The 26936-nt window shown below is 40.4% G+C and overlaps 6 protein-coding genes and 1 pseudogene across 10 annotated transcripts; 4 read left to right on the forward strand and 3 right to left on the reverse strand.

Annotated features, from left to right (window-relative positions):
* The first annotated feature begins 638 nt into the window (after window positions 1-638).
* Window positions 639-1371, forward strand: LOC103975648 (pathogenesis-related protein 1-like). Its single transcript, XM_009390667.3, has one exon. It carries the CDS (start codon window positions 714-716, stop codon window positions 1200-1202), a length of 489 nt encoding a protein of 162 aa, XP_009388942.2. The 5' UTR covers window positions 639-713; the 3' UTR covers window positions 1203-1371.
* A 585-nt stretch (window positions 1372-1956) lies between these two features.
* On the reverse strand, window positions 1957-2679 carry LOC103975647 (pathogenesis-related protein 1-like; annotated as a pseudogene).
* A 2660-nt stretch (window positions 2680-5339) lies between these two features.
* LOC135605011 (pathogenesis-related protein 1-like) lies at window positions 5340-6377 on the reverse strand. The gene has a single exon (XM_065094680.1). The coding sequence runs from the start codon at window positions 6087-6089 to the stop codon at window positions 5523-5525; it is 567 nt and encodes a 188-aa protein (XP_064950752.1). The 5' UTR covers window positions 6090-6377; the 3' UTR covers window positions 5340-5522.
* Window positions 6378-8293: 1916 nt separating this feature from the next.
* Window positions 8294-9700, reverse strand: LOC103976281 (fatty acid elongase 3-like). The gene has a single exon (XM_009391484.3). It carries the CDS (start codon window positions 9577-9579, stop codon window positions 8491-8493), a length of 1089 nt encoding a protein of 362 aa, XP_009389759.3. The 5' UTR covers window positions 9580-9700; the 3' UTR covers window positions 8294-8490.
* A 378-nt stretch (window positions 9701-10078) lies between these two features.
* On the forward strand, window positions 10079-13297 carry LOC135605836 (uncharacterized). 3 transcript variants are annotated; one of them, XM_065096348.1, is made up of 4 exons: window positions 10079-10236; window positions 10928-11603; window positions 12920-12974; window positions 13114-13297. In XM_065096348.1, the coding sequence occupies exons 2-3, from the start codon at window positions 10950-10952 to the stop codon at window positions 12935-12937; spliced, it is 672 nt and encodes a 223-aa protein (XP_064952420.1). In that variant the 5' UTR covers window positions 10079-10236; window positions 10928-10949; the 3' UTR covers window positions 12938-12974; window positions 13114-13297. The 3 variants fall into 3 exon arrangements, with proteins under 3 accessions (XP_064952420.1, XP_064952419.1, XP_064952418.1); XM_065096347.1 differs by having other exon boundaries at window positions 12920-13297; XM_065096346.1 differs by lacking the exons at window positions 12920-12974; window positions 13114-13297 and having other exon boundaries at window positions 10928-11944.
* A 143-nt stretch (window positions 13298-13440) lies between these two features.
* LOC135583294 (uncharacterized) lies at window positions 13441-22390 on the forward strand. 3 transcript variants are annotated; one of them, XM_065096341.1, is made up of 14 exons: window positions 13441-13833; window positions 14013-14138; window positions 16662-16955; window positions 17045-17187; window positions 17382-17451; window positions 17769-17852; window positions 18574-18690; window positions 19185-19628; window positions 19716-20122; window positions 20360-20459; window positions 20561-20620; window positions 20694-20780; window positions 21443-21571; window positions 21767-22390. In XM_065096341.1, the coding sequence occupies exons 4-14, from the start codon at window positions 17069-17071 to the stop codon at window positions 22076-22078; spliced, it is 1929 nt and encodes a 642-aa protein (XP_064952413.1). In that variant the 5' UTR covers window positions 13441-13833; window positions 14013-14138; window positions 16662-16955; window positions 17045-17068; the 3' UTR covers window positions 22079-22390. The 3 variants fall into 3 exon arrangements, with proteins under 3 accessions (XP_064952413.1, XP_064952412.1, XP_064952414.1); XM_065096340.1 differs by having other exon boundaries at window positions 16879-16955; window positions 19185-19632; window positions 19720-20122; window positions 21767-22381; XM_065096342.1 differs by having other exon boundaries at window positions 17256-17451; window positions 19185-19632; window positions 19720-20122; window positions 21767-22380.
* Window positions 22391-22765: 375 nt separating this feature from the next.
* On the forward strand, window positions 22766-26649 carry LOC135605834 (plastid division protein PDV2-like). The gene is made up of 2 exons (XM_065096344.1): window positions 22766-23090; window positions 25825-26649. Exons 1-2 carry the CDS (start codon window positions 22857-22859, stop codon window positions 26425-26427), a joined length of 837 nt encoding a protein of 278 aa, XP_064952416.1. The 5' UTR covers window positions 22766-22856; the 3' UTR covers window positions 26428-26649.
* Window positions 26650-26936: the final 287 nt, after the last annotated feature.

The raw sequence follows: 26936 nt of genomic DNA on the forward strand, positions 1-26936 counted from the left end.
GTCCATATCTTAGAAGTTAGGTTTTTAGATTGAATTGGTGTCCGACTTGATATATATTAATCTTAATTAGTTTGAATCAAACTTATCATTATCTGATATCGAATTCAATGAGCAAGATCTTGTTTTTTATTGGAGGAAGATTTCTCACTATATTTCTGAGTTAGGTTCGTATCGGTGTCAGCCCTTGGAATACAGAATACAAGCATAGGATAACGATGAGAAAGATAGAGGATGAAGATGCTGGAAGAGAAGAACATATCTGACTACTATCTTCTACGAAGACCGGGGATCGAGTCCGTCAACATAAAAAACAAAGGAAAAGGAAGGTGTTCATGGAGTTGGTGCATGAATAAGATCCACTTGCATCGATTCCTCAATCCATAAATATGGATTACATATAGCTCCATTACAATCACAGACAAACAAGGCGTGCAAATATGGCTGTCGTAAGTAGTTATCAATTATAATAACCGTTCTATCATTCTTTTTATTCGTCGATCGATAAATATAGATCACATGCGGCTACATTCCGCTCACGGTTACACCAACCGTAGAAAACGTCGTTGTTGAGTTCGATCATTTCCAAGTCTTCCTCCACTTGGATCTTAATCTTTTGCGCCATTCGTCGTCTATAAATACCACAACCCTAAAGCTCTCTCTGCAACAAAGCATATAGCACATCTAGGGTTCAAGAGAGAGATACAAACGAGAGAATGAGGTCGGCGAATTACGCTTCGGCTTTGGTGTGTGCTATGGCCTTGGCCATGGCCTGCACCATCCTCGCGCAGAACTCCCCCCAAGACTTCGTGGACGCCCACAACTCGGCCCGGGCGGACGTCGGCGTTGGCCCCGTGTCGTGGGACGACAACGTCGCCGCGTACGCGCAGAACTACGCCAACGAGCGCATCGGCGACTGCCAGCTCGTGCACTCCGGCGGGCCTTATGGGGAGAACATCTTCTGGGGCTCCGGCGCCGACTTCACCGCAGCCGACGCCGTCAACAGCTGGGTCGACGAGAAGCAGTACTACGACTACGACAGCAACTCGTGCGCTGACGGCCAGGTCTGCGGCCACTACACGCAGGTGGTGTGGCGGGACTCGACGGCCATCGGCTGTGCTCGGGTGCAGTGCAACAGCGGCGCCATCTTCATCATCTGCAACTACAACCCAGCGGGCAACATCGTGGGGGAGCGCCCTTACTGAGACTGCTCCATCTTACCTTCTTCTTACATATATCTACAAGTTTGAATGTGAAATAAGGCCGGAGTACGTCTGCAGTGTTCTGTAAGAACATGGTGTATGAGTACGTATCGGCAATGTTCCAAAACACGCATCTTTATGATTCACGAATAAAATTCATGTCTTCCAATGACTTTTTGGTGTATGAGTAAGTCTGCAGTGTTCTCTAGCCATCGAGGCCTACTTGCATATGCAAAGGGGGGTAATTGTTGGGGTCAACCCATGCATAAAGGCACAAGCAACCAGGAGAGACGAGGAGCGATCGATGGGGTTAACTTACACACATAGATGCTAGTGGTCAAGGGAGAGGAAGGGATGACCGTCGAGACTAACTCATGCTTAGAGGCATAGGCAATAAAGGGGGGTGACCGAGGCAGTCAACCCCGATGTGCCTAAAGCCACAGGTGACCAAGGGAGGACGGTTGGCGGGCGGAGAGTAGTAGTTAACAAGGGTAGGATAGCTCTTTTGAAAAAAAAAAAATGCTATCTAATTTATTTTTAAAAAAAATTAGAGTGCTAAAATTCTTAAATTTAGAGTTTTTTTTTATTTTTTTTATTTTTTATTTGAGAATTCGCCATGAAATATGTATGGATAATTGTGGAAGGAAGAAGAATTAGCGAATAAGTGTGATGAGCAAAGTAGCAGCTGTCCTTGCAACCTGAAACTGAACATATACTTCATCGATGCGTTCCTCTTTGACCCCAAAAGCCATTCAAAGACATGAACTAATACGTGAAATAATATAACCATGCATGTTTGAGTACATTAATTGCCAACGTATTCATGCACCATGTTCTTACAGAACACGGCAGTCATACTCGGGGCTTTATTTCACATGCATGCTCGTAGCTATAGCTTCCCTCAACAATGTTACAGGGAAGAAGATAGGGTGATCTCAGTAAGGGCGCTCCCCCACGATGTTGCCCGCCGGGTTGTAGTTGCAGATGATGAAGATGGCGCCGCTGTCGCACTGCACCCGAGCACAGCCGATGGCCGTCGAGTCCCGCCACACCACCTGCGTGTAGTGGCCGCAGACCTGGCCGTCAGCGCACGAGTTGCTGTCGTAGTCGTAGTACTGCTTCTCGCCGACCCAGCTGTTGACGGCGTCGGCTGCGGTGAAGTCGGCGCCGGAGCCCCAGAAGAGGTTCTCCCCGTAAGGCCCGCCGGAGTGCACGAGCTGGCAGTCGCCGATGCGCTGGTTGGCGTAGTTCTGCGCGTACGCGACGACGTTGTCGTCTCACGACACAGGGCCAACACCAACGATCACCCGGGCCGAGTTGTGGGCGTCCACGAAGTCTTGGGGCGAGTTCTGCGCGAGGGTGGTGCAGGCCATGGCCAAGGCCATAGCACACACCAAAGCCGAAGCGTAATTTGCCGACCTCATTATCTCTTCCTCTCTCTCACTCTAGATGGGATAAACGTTTTGTGGCAAGGAGAGCGTTGGGGTTGTGGTATTTATTGACGATGAACGGTGCAGAAATCAACATCTATGTGGACAAAAGCTTTGAGTAGAATCGTCAAAGTAGATCGCCAGTTTTTTCTACAGCTGATTTGTCGATTGTATGTTTGCATTGATTGATCTAGAAGATAGACGAAGAACAGTATTGATCTTATCAACGTAAGTCTATGCGAACCATTTTTTAGGTTTTGGAGGCGACTTCTACATCCCTAACCAACAAGAAGTTACAGCTTGACTTGTCATAAATGCAGAGTCATGGAAGGAGGACGTGAAGCGATTGATAATTTTCAGTATAAGAGAAAATGACTTCAGCACATTCCTGTCGTTGGGATTGGTAAATAATATTTTATGATTTTTTGGAGAAAATTTTTATAAATGAAGAAAATTCGAGAAAAATAAAATTTAGTTTATTTTTTTATAAATATATATCTATATTTTTATAGAGGAGAGCAGGACGAATATTTTAGGCGTTCTTGAGTTTTTCTCTAATATTTCTAGAAAGTGAGTTCTCTAGGATTTCTAGATAGAACGAAAGAAAATATATAAATTATTCGAGATTTATATAAGGGGGCATATATAGAGATTATGCTTGAGTGAGAGTTGTTAAATCATGTTAAATATTACTTTAATTTTCTATCGATCTCTACAATTTCTAATAATCCGAGAAGTCCTCTCTCCATTTCCAACACTTGGATATACCTGCTTTTAAGGCAGTAGTGTCTTGTATTTACCCGATGACTCTCATGTCTGCCCTTAAAACTCTTTTACTTACTGACATTAACATGCTTCAAGAATCCATTGTGAAGTTAGAATCACATGTGACAGACATGTACTTCTCTCCCAACATCTTCGGGTGTTTCTTCTCGTCTTGCGCGATTCATGGAGATAAACGCCGCGCATCGCAGTTGAGTCCTTCGTCTTGCGTACGTGATCCGTGGCAACGTCATGCATCACACCACGGTGCCCATCTCGTGCTACTCGTCACCGACCTGCCTGATGCACATCTGGAAATGCATATGTACCCTAATCTAGCTTAATTAAATCGGACAAGAAGTAATGTGTGTGGCGACTCCAAACTCTAAAACCTATGCTCGAGTCATGACTCGCCAACCCAAGTCAACTCAAGTCGTCGCAAGTGGCGAGATCCGTCCAGAACGTCGGCCCGTTGTTTCCATCACCAGTCAATACCAGTTCAGACACGATTCACATCGACTCTTGCGTGCGTCGCCTGGAACGGAAATATCTCAGACGAGTTCACAAGAAAATAGTAGTATAAGAAATTTGATTCCTTTATGATAAGCCAAGGGTATAATAGAACCACATTTGATCATTGTGTATGTACGAAGAAATTTTCAGATGATGTTTTTATTATTCTTTTGTTATATATTGATGATATGCTGATTTTTGGCTATAATGCTAGTAAAATTGAAAAGATTAAATGAGAGCTAAGTAAGTCTTTTGTCATGAAACAAATACTTAGCATGAATATTCTTCATGATAGAAAGAAAAGAAAGATTTGACTATCTCACGAGATTTACATTGAAAAGGTTCTTGAAAGATTTAATATGAGTAAAGCTAAAGTAGTTTGTTATCCACTTGTAGGTCATTTAAAGCTTAGTTTGAAACAATATCCTACAAGTGAGAAAGAAAAAAAAAATGTCCAGAGTGCCTTACTCATCTGTAGTAGGCAGTTTGATGTATGCTACGGTTTGTACTAGGCCAGATATAGCTTTGGAGTTGTTAGTCGATTTCTCTATAATACTAGTAAGGAACATTGGGCAGTAGTGAAATAGATATTAAGATATCTAAGAGGTACTTTTCAGTTGTGTTTATGTTTTGGTAGTGAAAAACCTATGCTAGAAGGGTACACAGATGCCGACATGGCAGGTGACATTGATTTTAAGAAGTCCACTTCAAGATTCTTGATGATATTTGCAGGGGGAGCAGTCTCTTGACAATCTAAGCATAATACATAGTAATTACTGTAGCCTGTAAGGAAACTTTGTTAATGAAAAAGTTTTTATATGAATTGGGCTTGAAATAGGAAGGATATATTGTTAATTATGATAGTCAGAGTGTCATTTACATCTTCAAAAAATCAATATATCATTCTAGATCCAAGAATATTGAAGTAAGTTATTACAAGATTCGTGATGTGCTTGAGATTAAAGAATTACAGTTGGAAAAAGTGCATACCAATGAGAATGTACCATATATGTTAATAAAATTTTTACCTAAAAAAAAGCTTGGAGTATATAGGTAAAGAGTGAGCTTAGTATAGCCCACCATATGAGCTGGAGGAGGAGAATTATTGGGTCTAGCCCATATGTGGGTTTGGACTTTGACAATTGGACGTTTGAGACAAATTCAGCAATTAAAAGGAAAAAAAAAGGAAAAAATAGATGTGCGCAGTTGAGGGCAGCGAAGGGATTGCCAAACTTTGTCAATTTTGGCCCAAATTATATGTAGAGAATCATTGCAGTAAGCTCTACATTTTTTACGGTGCCGATCTATAGTTTATCCTCTCTGAGGTATACCAATTTGGTGAACCTAAACTTTTTCTTCGATAAGATCTATCCATGTGATGATGATATGCTATTCTTGAGTCAAGATATATGGTCTTAATGTTATTATAATCCTATTGTTATTTTAGAGAAGACTTATTACAAATATATTATCATTACTATTTGATAGTGAAAGTTTGAGGTGAACTACGGTCTCGTGATTTTTTTCGCATTCGGTTTTCACGTAAAAATTTAGTCTTATTTTGTGATTGATTATTGTTCTATTGTTTATGTTATTCTGTTTAATATGTATTTTTATATTAAGTTGTTATTTTGATGAGGTATCCATTTTGATATATAAAGAGGGAAAAAGAATATTTCACTGTAACTTTTCTTTTCCTAATAGGGCGCACCCCCATGATGTTGCCCGGTGGGTTGTAGTTACAGATGATGAAGATGGCGCCGCCGTCGCACTGCACCCGAGCACAGCCGATGGCCGTCGAGTCCTGCCACACCACCTGCGTGTAGTGGCCGCAGACCTGGCCGTCAGCGCACGAGTTGCTGTCGTAGTCGTAGTACTGCTTCTCACCGACCCAGCTGTTGACGGCGTCAGCTGCGGTGAAGTCGGCGCCGGAGCCCCAGAAGAGGTTCTCCCCGTAAGGCCCGCCAGAGTGCACGAGCTGGCAGTCGCCGATGCGCTGGTTAGCGTAGTTCTGCGCGTACGCGGCGACTTTGTCGTCCCACGACACGGGGCCAACGCCGACGGCCGCCCGGGCCGAGTTGTGGGCGTCCACGAAGTCTTGAGGGGAGTTCTGCGCGAGGGTGGTGCAGGCCATGGCCAAGGCCATAGCACACACCAAAGCCGAAGCGTACTTTGCCGACCTCATTATCTCTTCCTCTCTCTCACTCTAGATGGGATAAACGTTTTGTGGCAAGGATAGCGTTGGGGTTGTGGTCTTTATTGACGATGAACGGTGCAGAAATCAACATCTATGTGGACAAAAGCTTTGAGTAGAATCGTCAAAGTGGATCGCCAGTTTTTTCTACAGCTGATTTGTCGATTGTAGGAAGGGAGCTGTACATGGTATGTATGCGTTGATTGATCTAGAGGATAGACGAAGAACAGTATTGATCTTATCAACGTAAGTCTATGCAAACCATTTTTTAGGTTTTGGAGGCGACATCTACATCCCTAACCAACAAGATGTTACAGCTTGACTTGTCAAAAATGCACAGTGATGGAAGGAGGACGTGAAGCGATTGAATGAAAGAAAGTGAGTTCTCTAGGATTTCTAAATAGAATGAAAGAAAATATATCAATTATTCGAGATTTATATAAGGGGGTATATATAGAGATTATGCCCGAGTGAGAGTTGTTAAATCATGTTAAATATTTGTTTAATTTTATATCGATCTCTACAATTTCTAATAATCCGAGAAGTCCTCTCTCCCTTTCCAACACTTGGATATACCTGCTTTTAAGGCAGTAGTGTCTTGTATTTACCCGATGACTCTCATGTCTGCCCTTAAAACTCTTTTACTTACTGACATTAACGTGCTTCAAGAATCCATTGTGAAGGTAGAATCACACGTGACAGACATGTACTTCTCTCCCAACATCTTTGGGTGTTTCTTCTTGTCTTGCGCGATCCATGGAGATAAACGCCGCGCATCGCAGTTGAGTCCTTCGTCTTGCGTGGAAATGCATATGTACCTAATCTAGCTTAATCTTTGGAAATGCATATGTACCTAATTTAGCTTAATCAAATCGGACAAGAAGTAATATGTGTGGCGAGTCCAAACTCCAAAACCTATGCTTGAGTCATGACTCGCCAACCCAAGTCAAGTCAAGTCAAGTCGTCGCAAGTGGCGAGATCCATCCAGAACGCCGCCCCGTTGTGTCCATCACCAGTCAATACCAATTCAGACACGATTCACATCGACTCTTGCGTGCGTCGCCCGGAACGGAAATATCTCGGACGAGTTCACAAGCAGAGCCCAAGTCGCGAACTGAGTCGTAGCTTCGGTCTACCACCCAAGTCATCCTCACCGGTCAATGCCCGCTTCCCTCCACGACTCTTCCATGCATCCACCTAAAGCACCAAGGCATATGCGATGGCGATCGATTCCTCGGCAGCGCATAGCATCCGCCATGAAACTTCGCCGGGGGTTGACGAAACGCTCGAGTTGGCCAAACAAAAGAACGTACAGTGCTTGAGAGAAGCCAAGACTCTCCGGTCTGCATCACAAGCATCTAGTGTCGCAGCACGAATCATGAAGTGTCAGATGCAAAGATGTCCTTGTATTACTTACTGTTGAGAATGTGATGATGCAGCTCACAAGAAATATGCTTCCAGGAGTTCGAGGAAAGCTGATTGCCCCAACATCTATGCAGCAGCGCATATATTAACTGCTTGTGATCAAACAAGTTGTTCTCGTAGAACCTTGATATGTATATATGTCATCACGACTGCCACACGACTTAATGATGCGCCTACTGTCTATGTACACGTACATTGACAAAGCAGATCACAAGTATGCATTTCCATCATCGTTTCTCTCGTAATAAAAGAAAGGCCCACCGTATTGATCTTACATTGTTCATTTCATGAAACTGCTCGATTGACACTTTAAGCCCAAAACTCGAGTGCCTGATGCGAATCCGAATTAATTTATTTTTGAATGATCACTCTCTGTCGAAGATTTTGTTGAATGATTTGGTATTGTGGTTGAAGAACTGGTTCTCATTTTCTGCAATGAAAGTCAAAAAAAAATTTCGAAAACAATGGAAGGGATATTACATACTCTTGTAATTTCATAAGGTTATAAATTTTAACCCCATAAAACTATCTTTTTAGTCCTAAAGTTTAATATTTTACTTTTGTAAATATAGTGATTTTAATATTAAAATTTAAAAGTATAAAGATTGAGATACTAAAGATAACTAATTATAAACGATAATTTATAATTAATTTACTATCGAAACATTTCTCAAAGATAAGCTGAAGAAAAAGTGTAACTAAAAGATCGATTTTTGCTCTCACATTATAAAAAAATGTAGTCACCTTTGATACTCTTTGACTCAAATCCGTACAAAGGATAATCTTTATTTATTTATTTATTAGTTTGCTTCTGATTTTTTTTTTCCTTTCTGGAGTAGCAACTGCAAATGGAATTTTGCAAGATCCCGTTTTATGTTCTGTATAAAGAGGAGTTTTATTTGGAACGGAAATAACGTTGAGCCTCGACTTCAATTCTCTGCGATGAATGGTAGGTCACGTTTTCTTTTCACGTCCGAATTCTCCAAGATCGCACTTTGGGTGTGAGAGCAGTCGAAATGGCGGTCGTCGTCCTCCAAGCCCAGCCTTTCTTCGTCTTCGTGCCGGTGTGGACATAGCAGTAGACGAAGAGCAGCAGGAGGGCGGCGTTGAGCACCAAGTTGACGACCCACGCTTGGATCCCGTTGCACCCGCCCTTGGCGAAGTGCAGCAGCAGCATCGCGAGGTGGCACGCCAGATTGCACCCCATCAGCGCCGCCTGGCACGGTAGCACCACTGCCGCAGCGTCGTCTCCTCCTCCGCCGCTGCCTCTCCTGACACCGACCCAGAAGCGGTAGCCGAAGACCACCACCTGGGCGGCGGTGGCCGACAGGATGGCCACGACCTGGAAGGACTGGGAGAACTCGAGCCAGAGGAAGGACATGCACAGGAGGGCGGAGTGGCGGAGCACCGCGGCGCGGGGCCCGGGGCGGAGGCGGAGGATGGCGAGGAAGGTGCGGAGGAGGTGGAGGAAGCGGGAGAGGTAGAAGGCGTAGGACCAGAAGAAGATGCGGCCAAAGGGGCGGGTGCCGAGTGGGAAGCAGAGGAGCCACTGCAGCGGGGTGGTGCGGGCGCGGCCGTGTTGCCAGAACAAGCGCGCGTCGCGGATCTCGGTGGCCACGGAGAGCAGGAGGCCGAGGAAGATGACGGTGGAGGCGAAGGCCATGGCGAGGGAGTGGAGGGCGGGGAGGGGTCCCAGGGGGACGGGGCGGCGCTGCCGGACAAGCCAGAGGACGACGCGGAGGGCGGCGACAGCGAGAGTGTAGGTGGCGACGGAGCAGATAAGGAAAGGCCAGGTGGAGCCCCAGGACTCGGCATGGCTCCACCGGAAGCCCACGATGGCGGGGTGCTCCGCCAGCCAGTACGTCGCCACTCTCCACCACCTCTTCATCACCATGGCCGAACCAAGCACTCCTCTTCCTGAGCTGAAAGGAACGAGAAATGGCCTTCCCCAGGGGTTACCAAACGGAAGGGATGGACGAGAAAGGATTGGTGGGTGAGAAATCGAACAGGAAGAAGGATTGGTCGGTGAGAGATATCGATGAAAAATCAGCATCATCAACACCCCAAAAGAACAGAAGGGAAAAAGAAAACTTCACCACCAACAACTTTTCTCATGACAAAGCTCCAAATACCACGTACGAAAAACTTGTTCCCATTGGACATGTACTCAATTGTCAGCGAACTCCTAAGCTACGATCGTTGACTTTATACAAACAGTAATTAGAGTAGTAAAGAATGTATATCATAATGAACTTGCTTTGCGTTATACCATTGCAAAAAATGCTTTAAAAATAGTGTCTCCACTTGCCTACAATATTCTCAATCACAGTCAACGCGTATGAACATACGTGGTGGTTAGATCTGGGCTTGATATAAGTATTTGCTTATATATATATATATATATTCAATTAACTAATTTGAATAATATTTATGCAGATTAAAATTGTGCCCGGGCCGGATGGAATCTGGGCTTTGACAAGATCCGCTACGGTGACGCACAGCTATTTCGTTGGTTTGAGGGCCGTTGGTGGATCCGAAACCCATTAGAATAAGATCCGAATTCGGGGATAAGATCTGGAAGCTTCCTCCCCACCTGGTTGGTGGCCGCGTCGTCCCGTCGCCCCCCTTCTTTTGTTCCTTCCGTCTTCTTTCTAATTCGCAACCGTTCCGATCCCTCGCCGACTCTTCCCGCAGCTTTCATCGCTCGATTCAGGTACTGATCTGTTCCCCTCTCTTGAATTCGATCAAGCGTTTGTTTCCCGTGTGGATTTTATTCGACATAGGTTTCATCCTTGCCCCTTTAACACGGTTCTAAATCGTTTCTTCGTTCTTGATTTGAACCCTAGAATGATGGATGCCTTCCATCTTTTTTTTTTTTCTGATCTTTAAGAGCTTTTCTTTGGATTCGTTGTGTTCTAATTCCCGATACGTAGATATTGGTTCGTGATCATCGGTCCTTTTGTGTTGCTAATTCTTTGTATTTCTTGATCATTGTTGGATGCCAGATCATCCAAATCTCTGAATATCCTTCGCATATTTTGTTGAACAAAGCTCTGAGGGTATCCATTGATGCCGCCAATTGGGTTTAGGATTCTTTCTTGTTGGTTAAATCGAACTTGGTTTTTTTTTTTTCTGGTGTCTTGTCAGGGTTTGATACTTAATTTTTAGTCGTTCGTGTTATAAATTCTTCATATTTATCGGTCATCTTTGCATGTTGGTGTATGCCTGAGGTTTTCCATTGCCTATCGTGCCACTAACCGGATTTAGGGTTTTTATTTCTTTCTTTGTGGTTTTTGTTTATCTAAACTGATTCTTGAATGTAAATGTTAAAATTTTGAGGTTTTTTAGTTAGATTTATCCACGGAACGTGGTTTTGACGCCTTTCTTCCGTCTTCTGTTGCAAGCTTCTTTTGCAACTTCAACCAGATGGCCAGTGGGTTTGGGGAGTCATCGTCCGGTAGAGATCCTCAGAACTCTTCGTTCGGGGAAAGCAGTAGCAACAATGATGCTGGCAGCTTTGAATGTAACATCTGCTTCGAGCTGGCCCAGGATCCGGTGGTCACCCTCTGTGGTCACCTCTTTTGCTGGCCCTGCCTATACAAATGGCTCCATGGCCATGCCCAGTCTTCTGAATGCCCTGTTTGCAAGGCCATCGTCGAAGAAGAGAAGTTAGTCCCTCTTTATGGCCGGGGGAAGAACTCTACAGATCCACGGTCCAAGTCCATGCCGGGCATGAACATTCCCCATCGCCCAGCTGGGCAGAGGCCAGCGACAGCACCCCCGCCGGACCCGAACAATTTCCATCATGCTAACCCATGGTTCATGGGTGGAGCCCCTGTTGCTAGCACGAGATTCGGGAACTTCACGTTCTCTGCAGCTATCGGTGGCTTGTTCCCACTTCTGAGCTTTCAGGTTCATGGAATTCCTGATGCGACTGCCTACGGTCCCAGTGCAGGGTTCCCCTATGGGTATGGCAATGCATTTCATGGTGGGCATGTTCACGGATTCCCGCGGCATGTGCAACATGGACAACAGGCTGATGTATATCTGAAGGCACTGTTACTTCTTGTTGGTGCTCTGGTAATCGCCAGCCTTGTTTGGTTTTAGGCAGTTTGTAATAGTCATCTTGCTGATATTGATAGATGAGTCATATTTCATGTAAACATGCTGCGTGCATTGAAGTACTGCCATTGTTGCCCACTTGCTCTGTGGTCGTAAAATTTACAATGTTAGTTGGCGTTTACGTTCATGTTAAATTGTTGATGAAGTATCGTATTGAAAATTGTTGTCATTGGGATGTAGTAACAAAACCACGATTTTAGAGTGCTATTATCGGTTGTTAAACTGTAACATGTTTACCTAGGCTGTGTTACATTGTTCTTAATTTGATAATTGGACATGTACTGATGGATTTACTTCCACGAGATTGTGCTACTTTTATAAAGACTATAGTTGATTTTGTGTTCATTATAGTGGCTAGCTCAATATTATTTTTTTGCTTTCACTTGTTTAGATAATAAATTAGGCAAAATTTTCATGTACGTCACAGTTCTCGCAAATCATGGTCATCATCTGGTTTATTTCTGTAGAGTTAGTGGTTCTGTAGAGATCTGAATATGATCACAAATCTCTGTCATAGCTTGGCAAGTATCTAGTTGAGGAGAGGGTTACTGATATAAAGATGTACTTAGTACACGGCAATAAGGAAGAGCTAGAGATAATAAAATAATGGAATAAACAAGAATATAAGGTAAAGGAAATAGGGCTTGGAGCAACTATTGCTTTCTTCAATGTAGGAAACTAAAAAAAAATCTTCATCCAAATGGTACAGACTTTTAATAACATTTATTGTGCACATCTATAGAGCACATACACACAATAATTATATCCTTTTACAGTCCCATTAAATCTAAGTCTTTAATTGTATCAATTCCTCATCAAGCATATCACTATGTTAAGAATAAAAAAAAAACATGAACCCTGTGCACGAGGTCTAGAGAGAGTCGATGTACGCAGCTAACCCTACAAGCAGAGAGGGATAATAGTAAGGTAATTTTACCATTGTGCCATGGTTCTCCTACAAGTAGGACACTACCCTTCATTGTATTATTCTTAATGCGAATGTGTGCATGGTCAACTTACCAGACTGTTAGAACAATAATCAGCTTCAGAAGATAAAGCATAAAAAGGTGAACTAGCAAAAGAAAGATAAGAATTTTAAGCAAATGCGAATAAATGAAGATCATTGTAGCTTTTTATTCTAAGAGATTCAAGGCTTATTTGCTGTGTAAGCGATCGCTCGCCTGTTTCTAATTTATTCTGATGCTTAAAAAGATATATCAGATATGTGATTGACCATTCTCATGCCTTCTGTTCCCCCTTTTCATACTTAACAGGAACCATGTCATGTATGAAGAAAAGCTCCTGTAGTTGCTTATTAGTCTCTTTGAGGTTTGAACAGCTTAAACTTCTGTTCTCCCTTCTTTCTCTTGTTAATGTGTATCTTGTAGTCTTTCAGGAAGTGCGTGATTCAAGGTTGAAAAGTGTTAAATTAGGTGGTTATCGGTTTATATTCTTTGGTTTAACCCAGATGTTATGGACCAAACAAGGTTAAAGAGGGTTAGACTTGGTATTCTTGTTGGCTGTCATTGGATTTGCTGCTGTTGTATATAGTAAGTGATGATCTACTGCTGCTAATTGCTTGAAGCAATTGTGAGGATCTGTGTAAACAGAAGAAAAATTTATTGATGCAGGAATGTGCTTTGTTGCCCTCAGATGTAAGTTCTATCTATGCATTCTAGTAAGCTAGGAACCCTTTCACAGTTGCATTTATCATGTTATTCTCTTCTTTTGTTGTTTTCTTTCCTGCAAGCATTTAGCTTTTATATTGTTGAATTTGAAGACACCAAAACATTGAAAACTATTAAAAGAATCTGGAGAGGAGAACCAGAAGTCAGAATCTTGTTCTGCTTTTTAGTTTACAGATGATGATGTCTTCTCCATTGGAGATCTACATGTCAGCTTGTTGAGCCAGCCATGGATGGTGGAATTACATCGAAGACTTGAGTTCCATGGATGCACTGCTTCATCGCCACTCCACCTCTCCTATAATCAACCACTACTGTGGCAGCTGCTGGAAGTTGCTTTTTGCCTCTTTTTTTTTTATTTGAATCAAATTCATTCTTACCAATTGCACAACAATGTATCAATCATCATAATATCTTGACACAAATGTGGGAGATGATGCAGGTTTGACTGACATCTATGATTGCCGGGCTATTGGATTTTCATCCATGTTTGTGATACCCAAGTACAAATTCTTTCTTCCCTTCTTTTATCCTCTTGTTCGTGTGGGAGCTTAGCCTTTGATGCATAATGCACTATTTTCACATCTATTAGATTCAACATTCATCTATTTCATATTGATGGTCGATCTTGGTTCATCTATTTCATATTGATGGTCGATCTTGGTTGGATCAAAATCACTAGGGTTTTAAGGACGATGAAGACGACAGAAATGTGGACAAATTCTTCGAGGATTTGGGATCGGATGCGAAGCAAAAGGTATCGATCTGCGCTGATTATTGGCCTTGACACCAAAACTCAACCAGAGAGGTAACCATTAGAATGCCTTTTTACTTCCAATTTCTGTATTCTTTTACTACTTTGTTCAGAAAAAAATAGATAGAGAGACAGAGAGAGATGAACTCAAAGGTTCCATCTCCGTACCAGCATCCATACAAATGTGTGCTTCAGCTAGATTGTGGTGGGTTGAAAGGAGTTGAGATTAATATGCTAATTATACTTTGCCTTATATAGTTATTATCTCGATTTTTATATTTTAAAAAATTAAATTAACATATTTATAGTTAATATATCTATGTTCATTTATTCAAACAATATCGGTTTTACTGATGAAAATACGAAAATAAATAAAATAATAATAATTATAATATTTTACTTGAAAGTGACAGATAGTGACATCGCTGGGGGATGTGGGTCGCTGTTGTGGATGAGGAGAATAGCGATGAAAGATGAGGATCGCTTTACATCTACGTCAACATTGACACAGTTGTCGAATGATAAAAAGGTTATCGATGTAAATGTCAAGCGGCGAAAGAATAGCTCGACAACTGTGTCGATATCGACGTAGAAGCAGAGTAATCCTCACCTCTTGTCCTTGCTCTTCTCATTCACAACAACTACTCGCGGCTCCCAATGACATTGTCATTGTTATCATCCATTACCACTAATTGGAACGTAAAATTATCCCATTGTCTTTTGTTTTTCATATTGTTGTTAGTAAAATTGATATCATTATGATAAATAGATCTCGATGTTTTACTTTCGTAATTACAAATATATTAATATAATTTTTTAAAATATAAAGATTAAAACATTAAAAATAATTAATTATATGAGGTAATACATAATTAATCCAAATTAGATCATTCTGTCATAAACTTTAAGTGGAAAACAAAGCACCAGACAACCTTAAGTTTTGCCACTAAAATGTGGCTTTCCAGGTATCATCTCTATGCAAAACTTCTCCTCAAAAGATTCATGCTCACCCTTTGCAGCTCGTCTCATGATTACTGTGCCTTGTAAAGTTCCTGATATGAAGCCTCGACTATTGCGTGTATAAAATAAAATGAGCCTCAAATTGAGGAAAAATATCTTGAACTGAACCCTTGATGGCCATTGTTCAAAGTCAACTTAGGGTAATGTAATACTACTCTCCATTGGGCTCAAAAGAAATATAAAGTATCGATTCATTGGGTTCGGTGATTCGGTGTTCATGTGCATCTCACATGAATCTTATTCCTTAAAATCATGCATACGTTTTCTCATGGCTGTATGTTTTCAAGGATAAGCTTTTGATAGCTAAACATTGTTTCTTCTTCCCAATAATTTTCTGCCTACCTCATGTAATTGGTCATCTCTTCTTTTCTAAAGAGTAGAGTTATTACGTGTAGCTGATATGGACAAAAAAGCTGCTACTTGAGCTCATGCACGCTAACTCCAACATTTGTCTTGGAGCTCTGACGGCGTTTGACCTTCGATCGCAGAGTGTTGCATGATTCAACACATGAACAGTATCTTCTCGGCTCTTATCACTGAAAGCTCACCTAACAAAGACCTCCTCCTCCATGTGTGTTTTGGCGTTTGAGAGACTCTACCGTCTCCCTTGCATCATATGAAACGACGCCTATGTTCCTTTACCTTCGACCTAGCAGTTGTTTTGGTGCATCTCCACCCCAACCTCGGAGATCTGCAGAACAGCAGCACCGTGTTCACCTGCTGCAAGCGGTGAGGAAGAACGCTTCACACTGCCAACATACTTTGCAGGATAACAGCAGTAGTAGCAGTAAAAGGATCAGGTCATCTTCCACTCCTGGAGCCTACTCTGGCTGCCATAGAAAACTCTCCAAGTTGCAGAGCCAGAGACTCTGAAAGTGAGACTTTTGCCTTCTTTCTTCTGCCCACCCCACTGGGACTTCAGAAAAGGTCAAGCTTTTTCCTGTCACAGGAGAAAAAAGAGGGGGGGGCAGGTGAGTGGTGCTGACTGACCACCTTGCTCACATTGTCTCCTGCTGGTGCTAGAAACTGCCAAACCCATCCACATCATTGAAGAAGAAACAAGCTGATTCTTTGACAAACATTAAGATGTATGAAACAGAAGACATCACAAGTATCTCGAGCTTCTTTTGAGATAACTGGACCTTAACAAGAGAAAGACCACAACAGGGGCCAGCTTCATTTAGGTTCCCAATGCCACTTTATCCCTCACTTTCCTCCCTTTCGAGGCTTGCTCGTCGCTAGTTTTCACCTTCCAAAAGCTCTGTACATTCTCTGGACAAAAACCTCCTTGTCCTTTCTGCTGAGATTCCTTGCTCGAGGCTTAGTTTTTCTTGTCTCCGATCCATCATCCATTGTTATCATTATTATTATGCTCCAATTACTGTGAAACCAGCAGTGGCTAAAACTTGATTTGGTACCATGCATATCAAAACCACAAAACAAAAAGAACAAAGCATCTTAAACTTCATCAAGCGAAGCGAATTTTAATTGAAATAATAATCTTGATAGTGAGCAGTAAAACTTTTCGGATGGTTAATGATGTTGTATGACTTTCAGGAAAAGTTCCACCACTTGTCTTCTGATTTCTTGAGAGGTAAACCAGAAAGGTGAACCACCCAAGAGAGGATGTCAAAGGTCAATGCCTCTGGTTGTGTGTTTGGTGGTCCTCTAAGCACTCATAGGCAGAGTTGGACTCTTCCTGTCTTAGGCTTAAAACCTTACTTATTGGTTGTCTGATTGCTTGGATTGTACTGCATGTTGCACTTCACACTAGGAAGACTGATCTACTTGGTGGGAGCTGTAGAGATCTGAAGACTCGTTTGGCCATTGTTCATCTCAGCAACCTTTGAGGCAAGTGTTCTTCTTTCTCTGAAGAATCCCGGTTATTGATATGATTATGATGTGACTTCTTCCTGATCAAAGGTCCACTGATGTTTCAGCTGCTTCCACCGATCTGTGTGCTTATGGAATTCGAGGGGAAATGTTACAATATCCAAATGCAGGATGCGAAATGCCAAAGTTATTTTTTGGAGAAAATGCTTCGAGTGGACAAGATATCTTCAAGGCACAAGCGCTCCAAGAGGTAGCTGATCTCCTTCCCAGTAGTACTGTTACTGCCAGTCTGCCATTTGCTAATGAAGAAAGCCACAGATTTTTGGGAAAGTTGAAGTTATATTACTGCTAGAGATAAGTGGAAGTAGTGTTCTTTCTATAGGAAAGCTATGACATTCATTTCCTAACCTATGTTTGCTTATCATTGCTGGTCTTTAATGTCAGTGAATCCTACCAGAGAAACAGAGAAGTTGAATTGGAGACTCTGCCTGGATCAATCCACCATGCTAAGCCGGTACAAGCTCATCTTTTTCCGGTGCTTTCAGTTTCCGGAACTTGAAATAAAGTTTAAGCTTTTGTGGATTTCTTTGTTTTTCTGTATATTTATGCTCTAATTTCTTGAGATCTCTCATGTTGAATATTTGGTTTTTTTTTTGTTATGATTCATATGTCAATCTTGCTTTCTGGAACAATCGGATGAGATTTATGTTGCATTTTTACTGTGCTTCTGAACTCTTTTGGCATGGAAGCTATGCAATCAGCAGAGTAAAGACAGCTATCTTTCATCTGTTTCATTAAGGAAGCACTTATCAGTGTTCTTTTGAATTGAAGGTCATTGGAGAGTCTACCGGTGACAGTGAGATCAGAAATAAGCCATTGCCTGAAGCTAGTGTCCGAAGTTCATTGAAGTATGAGGTACTTTAGATCTGGTTTCAAGTGGCTTGATGAATTTTATCCGAGTTGTCACACAAATTATATGCTGATTTATATCCTTCTTTGATTCCAGTTACAATTTGACTACTGAAGCTTGATACAAATGCATATAAATTTACTTGTGAAGCTAATGAAATATGAACATCAATCATTGGATGTTTAATGATATTTAGCCATGGCATGAAATTCTGGTATATTTATTTGATTTCAGCATCTTTATTGGCTTTTTGTTTGATGACTTTGCTAATCATTGACTTCTCAAAAGAGGATAATTACTTCTTGTTTACTAATAAAAAACCCACTTGTAAGTGTAATTAAAGATTTTTACATCAGAGTTCATGTTCCAGGCTTTCTGCAAGTACGACAAATGGTACCTCAGGAAAAAAAATATCAGAGAAAGGGTTTAGTAGCCTGCATTACAAATGGCAAACTACTAATCTGCTCTTTGATCAGTGTCCATTTGTTTTTTTATAGTCTAATATTCTTCTTGGTAACTTATACATTGCTGAATATACAAGATTTTTGTTTCCTTTCTTATTTCTTGTTATAATATGGGAAGCACATCTTGAGCACTATAAGGATCCTGAAAATTTACTTTATGACCAGTTTATGGTATTTCAAAATTTCTACAAGGATTGTGGTGGTCAAGTCCAAATAATATGTATTTTAGTAACTAATCCCTACTTGTTATAATATGCTGCAGATTCTGCAGCTTGAGAAGCGGCTACAAGATCAAATGATGATGCGATGTGCTATAGAAAAGGCAATGGGATTTGGCTCTTCTGCAGTTTGCTCCTCAAATGAAAGATCAGTGCCAAAGGTAGTTCCTTTTTCTATTTCCCTGCCCACTGCTGTTTTTCTTTTCTATTAATTGCTATTGAAATTGTGAAATTATGATCTTTCTTGCCATTAAACAGTATTAATCACACTAAACAACTTGATATATATATATATATATATATACACACACACACACACATATATATTGGTGGGTGCTTCAAATATCACTAATATACCTAAATTTCAGTAAACTGTGTTTTGCTTCTTACACTACGAATGACTCACAAAGCAGGAAACTTTGTAAATACTTCTTTTGTGCGTTATGTAGTATACTTTATTTTCATCATTTTGATACCTATTGATATGTTATTTCAAGAGTGATGGTTAAGGTTGACTTATTTAATGACTACTGAATATAGACCTAAGAATAGCTGATTTGTGTAAAAGTTCAATATTTTAGGTGAAAATTTTCTTGCATACTTGATATATTTACCATTTGCCGATATAGCTAATATTACTTTCTTGTGTTCTCAGCCTACAAAGGAACTGATAAGGGAGATAGCTGTATTGGAATTAGAGGTTATGCATCTAGAGCAGTATCTGTTATCACTTTATCGCAAGGCTTTTGATCAGCAAACATCCACATTATCTCCCCCTGCTAGTGAGAATCAATTGAAAAAGCCATTGAATTCCAAACCTGAGTTGCTCCACGAATCTGCAAAACTCAGAATCTCATCTAATAGAGGAAACTCAAGAGTGCAATCTAGTCAGACAGAGCTGCCTCAGAAATGGACTGCCGACTTGGTTAATGAAGGTTGTGAAATCAAGTGCCAGGAAGCTCTATTAGGTCCTGGCATTCGTCGCAGCCATTCTTCTCTTTCTTACCGTGCAACTTGTTCTGCTAGGATTTCACCCTCACAAGAAAGTCTAGCTAGAGCTCTTCACTCATTCCATTCTCAACCTTTGTCTTTTCTCAAGGCAAGTAGATTTCAAGCTCTAACTTTTATCAGATCTGACTATTGTCTTTCTTTTTCATTATATTTGTTCCGAATTGCCATTGACCAGGAAGAACAAAATGTTAATTCTGGGGTGATCAGCTTAGCCGAATATCTTGAGACTGGTATCACTGATGATGTTCCAGAGTCTCCTAATAGACTTTCAGAAGACATGGTTAGATTAATGGGTGCTGTATATTGCAAACTTGTTGACCCTCCTTTGGTTTTTCATGGCTTTTCATCTTCTCCGGCTTCATCCTCCTCATCTATGAGTGCACTATCTCCCCACTATCCCGGAGAATTGTGGAGTCCTGGTTATAAAAGGGAATCTAATCTAGATTCTAGCTTGATAAATCCTTTTCAAGTTGAAGGACTGAAAGAATTCAGTGGACCATACAACGCAATGGTGGAGGTGCCTCTTATTCGTAGAGACCGTCAAAGACTGAGGGATGTTGAAGACATGCTACATAACTACAAGTGAGTAAAGTGATCTGATAGGATACGTTTCTGTTGATTCAGCTTCAAATCATGTCAATCATCAAGCACTGTTCTTTATCTGCACTTTGTTTCTCATTAGCACTATGCTGACCTTCAGTACTGCATAAAAATTTCGACAAAGTTGAAACAAATATTTGTCAAATTGTTCTTATTCTTATGATTTTTTCTTATTCTTCGATAGCTGAAGCATAACATTAAATTGAAATCTTTTGACAGGTTAATCCTTCATCGATTGGAGATAGTTGATCCAAGGAAGTTGAGAAATGATGAAAAGCTTGCCTTTTGGATAAACATACACAATGCTATAATCATGCATGTAATTTTTTTTTCACCAGAGCTAATTCATGTTCTCCAGATAATTACTCCTAGTTGAAGAATATATTTTGCACCATATAAATTGACTTTCGTGTTCCTTAGGCATACGTCGAATATGGAATTCCCGAGGGGAATGCGAAAAAGACTTCTTTGTCGATCAAGGTACATTATCATTTTTGCTTGATCAAAATGAGAAATTAACATACATTTCCAACATGTTATTGCTTTATTCCAGGCTATGTGCTCCATAGGTGGTCGTTCTATAAATGCAGCTATGATACAAACTTATATTCTTGGGTGCAGGACACACTGTACTGGGCAGGTAAGGCTCATATTTTTTGTCTTTATTTTCCTTCCCACTATGATCAAGAAAAAGATTAGGTTTATGTCGTTACAGGGATTTGCCAAGGCATTGCGAGATAGTTTTAACAAATCATGTTCTCACTTCCATATCTTCGCCTTCCTTGATAAAACATAATGACATGATTATTCACCTAAATCCACCATTCTTCATCTGTCAAATGTGTCAAAAGAGTTCTTCATTCTGCGTAAAATTTTGGAACCGTATATATTATGAACATGCGCACCGAAGAAGGAAAAAGGATCTTTATGTTTATGAAAACAGAGAACTGATCACATAAATTGAGATCTCAATCTGACTCACTTATGCTGAAAATATGTGAAAATGAAATGGTACAGAGAACAAAGAAAGAGAAAGAAATTTGACTATAATGTAGTAATCTGCAAGGTCAAGTGAGGGAGTCAAAGCATATGTATGTGTATATGCAGAAGTAAATGCAAAGATTCACCTATCAGTACAATGACCCAAAATGTTTCAGGAATTAGTTCTGTGATCAATCTGAAACATATCCTCTAAAAGAACACATATAAGACTGGTCTAAGAATTCTGAGTCATTTGAATTGCTTTCCTGTACATTAACATTCTGGTACAAAGCTTATCAGAGTGCTCTTCATTGCTTGCAGTGGCTTTGGACATTGCTCTATCCAAGGTTGAAGCACAAGGCTGGAGTCCAATGGAAATCCTACGCAATTGAACAACCAGAACCTCTTCTACACTTTGCACTTTGTTCAGGCAGCCATTCTGATCCCGCGGTAAACTCCCTAATTGCATTACTCTCTCTTCTCTCTCTCTCTCTCTCTGTGGCACTGCAAGTTTCATTGTGGTCTAGTTACTGCTGAGTGAGAAGTAACAAAGCTGGTGTTCTGTGAAGTCCAATTAGAAACTCTCGATATCCTCTGTAAACTTCAATCATTCTGAAACAGCTGCATCGTGTTTGTGTTCCTCAGGTTCGAATCTATTATTCGGATCGATTGTTCCAGCAGCTAGAATCAGCAAAGGAAGATTACATTCGTGCCACCGTTGGTATTTGGAAGGAACAGAAGATCCTTCTTCCAAAGCTCATAGATTCATATGCCAAGGACTCAAAACTAAGCTCTCAAAGATTGGTGGAAATGGTTCGGTGTTACCTTCCTGAGACTCTTAGGATGGCCATGCAGAGATGCCAAAATGGCAGATCCAAGAAGACCATCGAGTGGGTTCCCCACAACTTCAGTTTCAGATACCTGCTCTCAAAAGAATTGACAAGTTACAGCAGATAGAAAGAGACTTAAGAATGAGATTTGGCTGCCATGAGTGAGCTGATGGTTCCATTACTTTGTTTCTTCTTCACAGGAAAAAGGAGTAGGCAGACTTGTATATGGAGGTTGCAATGTAATTTACATGTGTATGTATAGTCCAAATGAACCTTGATCAACAAGGTACAGTGAGTTTGCCTTTCTTTTTTTCTTTTGAGGAAATTGCATAGATTGGACTGATTAGTTTCAAGAAATGTTGGAGTTTTACATCTTCTCATGTGATCATCACTACTGTTTAGGCCCGGAAGAAGGCATAGATGTCGGTGATGATGAATGGTGTTGATTAGGAGAACTGTAGCATAATATACTAAAATCCTTAACATATGTAATTATGAGGATAATCCAAGTAAATAAAATGTGTAATTAACATATTTGATATATTATTAATATAAAGAAAATTTGTATTTGTTTTCTCTTTAAAAAGCTAATAATTTTGTGTATGTGATTCAGTAAGTGGGAAATTTTTGTTTGGATTTTTCAAGGAAATTAATTTCTTTTTTTTTTTGACAGATTGAGAAAATGGAATAAGAAATCACATTGAATTGTTTTTTTAATTATTATTTTTCTGAAATTTGAGACATAAAAAAGTTGTGTTTTTTTTTTTTTTGGATTTAGGAAAACCTCAAGCAAACAAACAAACAAACAAACAAGCAAGGATATGATGGGTGAGGGAGAATGGGAAGCAGTAAGGCCCCTCATCGCTGCATAACTCTTTAGGGAAGAGGGTGCCAAGAGTAGGGTTATGGAGGGGGAGGAGATCGGTTTGGTGGTGGCTCGGGCATCCGAGCTGCGATCCAAGATCAGCGATTGCATCGGTGGAAGTGGCGGCGGCGGCTGCCGCCAAGGAGGAGACGACGGTGATGCAGGCGGTGGTGCCGCGACCGAGGAGGAGGAGGAGGAGAAGGAGGAGGCCGATAGCCTTGTCGGTATCCGTGACGCCCTCGACTCGCTGGAGCGGCAGCTCGCGGCCTTGCAGGTACAGAATCTTGAATGATAACCGTAACATTACGTTCTTTGCGATGCGAGAAGGGATGGATGTCCGGGTTAGGGTTTCTCTGGGGTTTGGTTCATATTAGCACTTGAGGCTTATGGAAGAATTGAAGATAGATGCTTGAGATTATTTAAACGGAAAGGTCCGTCTTGCTTAAACCCTTTAGCGTTTTGAATGCGGTCTATGGAGCATGTTTTGATGCAAAGGTGCAAAATAATTCTCCAGCCGACATTTGCTCAGGACATGGTGAAGATGAGGATTTTATTGTTTTGCAGATGCACCAATTTCTACATCACTCTTTGATCTCCAAGAGGAAGAATTCATGTTGTAAGGAAATTTAAGAAAACTAGATAGTATCTTTTTTGCCATGACTCCTGCTGGCATTAGCCTAATTCTCTGGAGGAAAGAAGATTGTATATCTTGATTGGCGAGAAGGTTATATCATGGGGAATAAGTAGAAAAATAGATCAACGAGTTCCAACTTTTGTTGCTTGAAGTGAACCCCAGATCAATGTTGATGGCCTGCTGTAGAACTCAAATAAACGATGTATGCAGAAGTATGACTGGTGAGGGTTATTCTCATCATTGCTGCTGCCAAAGTGACAACATAAGAGGATCGATAAGAAGAAAGAGGATGGAAAGACGATATGAGACAAGGAGGATTGGGGAAGTGGAACGAGATGAAAAGGGGTTTCTTAAAAGGAAAATAGATTATATGATTTTGATTGAGCTTGCAACTTTGATAAGAACCATTTTAGCAAAACTTGCCACTATTTTGTTGCGCAATACTGAATAATTTATACCTTTTCGTTGTGTCTATTTATAAGAAAGACAAACATTCAATAACATCAAATTAACTAAAAAATGGACTGATATGTATAAGTTGTTTTCTGTTACTTGTTAGGAAAAGGTGATTGAGTGGATGTTAACTTATTTTTCTTTAAAGTCATTGAAATTTGTTTCTTTCTTTTTTTGGAGTATCCAGTCACATATGATTTGTTGTGGATGCTTGATGTCAATTGCAAAACTTTGCTTCCTTTGTCTTTCTTTCTTTTTGACTTGATATTCCTTACAATTACTATGGATCCTATCAGTCAATTTACATTTTATAGTTTCCATGTCATTTAAAAGTTCATTCGATGAATTTTAATTTTCTATGAGGCAATAAAGAAGGACCTTTGGTTATACGAATAAGTTATTGAGACAGATATGTTGGTAGTTGATAGATGAGCAATAATATAGGAATACAATTCAATTTCTGAGGATTGTGTTATTTAGTTCCCCATGCAAGATCATACTTATCATGATCTGAGTTTAAACAAGATTAAGTTTAGAGAAAATTTTATTTTGCAGCCTGTGTTTCCATGATATTATGATCCGAATCTTCTCATGTTAGTAATTATATTTTGTGTTATTTGTTTTCCCATATAATTGCATTCTTCTCCGTGTGGTAAGCCGTTGGCCAAAAGGGCAACAACAGCAAGCCAGTGTCCCATCGTTAGCCAAAAGGGAAAATTCACCCAAATATTTCCTCTTGATCTTTTGAGTGAATCTGCTAAAAATATGACTGATGTATTCATGCTTTTCATTATTACAAATAAACTCCTCAGTACGGGAAAGCTTTTTTTCACCTTCCTCTTTCTCTTCTTCCTCTTTTCCACCCATCATTTCTTGCTTCTCATTCTGAATGAACCTGGCCCTTATTTTTCTTCTGCCTTCATCCTCCTTTCTCCAGAATTGTCGTAGGCATAACATTTGCGCTTTTTTTAGTGATGAGTGACATTATGTGGTCAATATGGTTAATAGGGATCTGTTTATGTAATTATTGGATAACAGAAATCGTTTTTGTATTTTTTTAGTTTCTATTATCAACATACTAATTAATTTGAAAGTATATTCATCCATGTACACAAATTAATTGAAGTAATGGTTTTGTAGGCATATCTGATGAATGGAAATACACAAGGTGTGCAATGTAACTTTAAACAGGAGAGTATGAACTGTGATATCAAGAAAACACAGGATGTGAAATAAAAAATTATCAAGTTTATTATGCTCTACATATCTATAGAAATGACAATAATTTAGAAAAAAGATAACCTAACAGTTCAGACTAGTAGAAGTGTAAAAATCAGCAGTGAAATGATGAATTCATTTGTCTAGACATAATAAAGCTAAAATATTTAGTAATCTTGACCTGTAAAGGCACTTCTTCAAGTACCTTGTGCTCAAATTTTCTCTTCCAAATCAAGTTTCATTATCCAGTTCATTTTTATTGTGCTGATTCAGCATATAGTTGCCAAACTCACCTGGGTGCTGCTAGCCCTCATGATTGGTAACTCACCCCTATATGAATGCTTCATGGAGTCCCATTATCAGATTCATCTTGATATAGCTGTTGCTGGTGATTGATAACCTGCTTCGATGGGGTCAGATCTTAGTCACATACAGGAGAATCATATGGATTGTAGTTACTTTGAACCTATGTGCTTTATTCACTAAATGGACCTCTTCCTCATAAGTTTCATAGTTCTTTGTTCTCCTTAGAACTTGTTTTGGTTCAAAATTTATAAATGTCAACATCTGCATTGTCATTCACTAATTACCAATGTTGTGGATAGTAAGAACCTGTAATTTGGTGTAGTGGTGAGTTGTCAACAGAAAATATTGATTTGGCCAAATCTGATATATGTCTGATTTTTGTCTCCTATATGCTCAGGAATTGCAGCATCAACAAAGGTATGAAAGAGAATCAATTCTTTCCCAGATTGATTGCAGTCGAATGATATTGCTCAGCAAACTTAAGGAGTACAAAGGTGAGGAGCTGGAAGCGATTCACGAAGTTGCGACTTTTGCTGGCGAAGCAATTGAGCTTGATGACAACCTGGTTCTCCCCCCATATCCCACCCACCTTCCTGACTTGTTTGTTTTGGATGACATTGGCGCTGGTTCACACTTTAAAAAGAATAAGACCACTCACAATGGACCAGCAGCTGCCGCCAAGCAGGAAGGCAAGGGAACTGCATGTGGAACCAATAAGAACCAGGATGACAAGACATCAAAGCGATTTAGAAATATCATTGGATTGGTTGTCAAGTCAACAATAGCAATCGTTAGTATGATGTCTATGGTAAGTTTTGCTGGGCATCAACCAATGCTTAAGAGCAGACCACCAAAAGAGAGGCAGATCGGCAGTCACTGCCCACAGGGGAAGGTTCTGGTCATTGAAGATGGGAAAGCTCGGTGCATAGTGAAAGAGCGAACTGAGGTTCCATTCGAGTCTGATGTTACAAGTCCAAACATAAGATACGGACTAGGATGAAATGGTCATCTCTAAGTTGTAAATTGTGTTGGGCATCTTTGTTATATATTGTGTTTATTTCAGATTAGGTAGAGATGTGAAAATTATAATGACAAAAAGTTTTGTTCTCAGCAGATGAGTGCAGTTAGGGTTAATATTCTATAGCATGAACCAAGGATTTGCGGATGGCTCTGATTGCCCTTTCATATGAATATGTTGATAAGTAAGTCTACTTAGAGGAAACTTACTCTCTCCCATCTTTGCTGCATTGTGTAGTATTGTAGACTCTGCCTATGCTTGTGATGCAAAACTGAAGTATGGGACCCTGAAATGTGTATCATCCATTGTGATGCAAAGTCTGCCTCTGCTTGTGATGCAAAATTGAAGTATAGTACCACATGATTTTTGTGTTAAGGTTGCTTTCAGCTTAAAATTATGGTCCTTTGTGAGGACAAATGTTCCTTGATTCATCCACAAGCAAAGTGAAATGTGTAATGTCATCAATAGTGGAGCACTTCTTGCTTTTTTTT

Source organism: Musa acuminata, chromosome BXJ2-2, assembly GCF_036884655.1.
Source record: "Musa acuminata AAA Group cultivar baxijiao chromosome BXJ2-2, Cavendish_Baxijiao_AAA, whole genome shotgun sequence".
Taxonomy (NCBI): Eukaryota; Viridiplantae; Streptophyta; class Magnoliopsida; order Zingiberales; family Musaceae; genus Musa; species Musa acuminata.

Excerpts from the sequence above, each read along its gene's own strand:
- LOC103975648 (XM_009390667.3), top strand. The coding sequence starts at position 714 with ATGAGGTCGGCGAATTACGCTTCGGCTTTGGTGTGTGCTATGGCCTTG.
- LOC135605011 (XM_065094680.1), bottom strand. The coding sequence starts at position 6,089 with ATGAGGTCGGCAAAGTACGCTTCGGCTTTGGTGTGTGCTATGGCCTTG.
- LOC103976281 (XM_009391484.3), bottom strand. The coding sequence starts at position 9,579 with ATGATGCTGATTTTTCATCGATATCTCTCACCGACCAATCCTTCTTCC.
- LOC135605836 (XM_065096346.1), top strand. The coding sequence starts at position 10,950 with ATGGCCAGTGGGTTTGGGGAGTCATCGTCCGGTAGAGATCCTCAGAAC.
- LOC135583294 (XM_065096341.1), top strand. The coding sequence starts at position 17,069 with ATGGAATTCGAGGGGAAATGTTACAATATCCAAATGCAGGATGCGAAA. Across the intron at positions 19,629-19,715 it reads AACCTTTGTCTTTTCTCAAG|GAAGAACAAAATGTTAATTC; the intron begins GCAAGTAGATTT and ends GCCATTGACCAG. Across the intron at positions 20,621-20,693 it reads AGACTTCTTTGTCGATCAAG|GCTATGTGCTCCATAGGTGG; the intron begins GTACATTATCAT and ends GCTTTATTCCAG.
- LOC135605834 (XM_065096344.1), top strand. The coding sequence starts at position 22,857 with ATGGAGGGGGAGGAGATCGGTTTGGTGGTGGCTCGGGCATCCGAGCTG. Across the intron at positions 23,091-25,824 it reads GGCAGCTCGCGGCCTTGCAG|GAATTGCAGCATCAACAAAG; the intron begins GTACAGAATCTT and ends CTATATGCTCAG.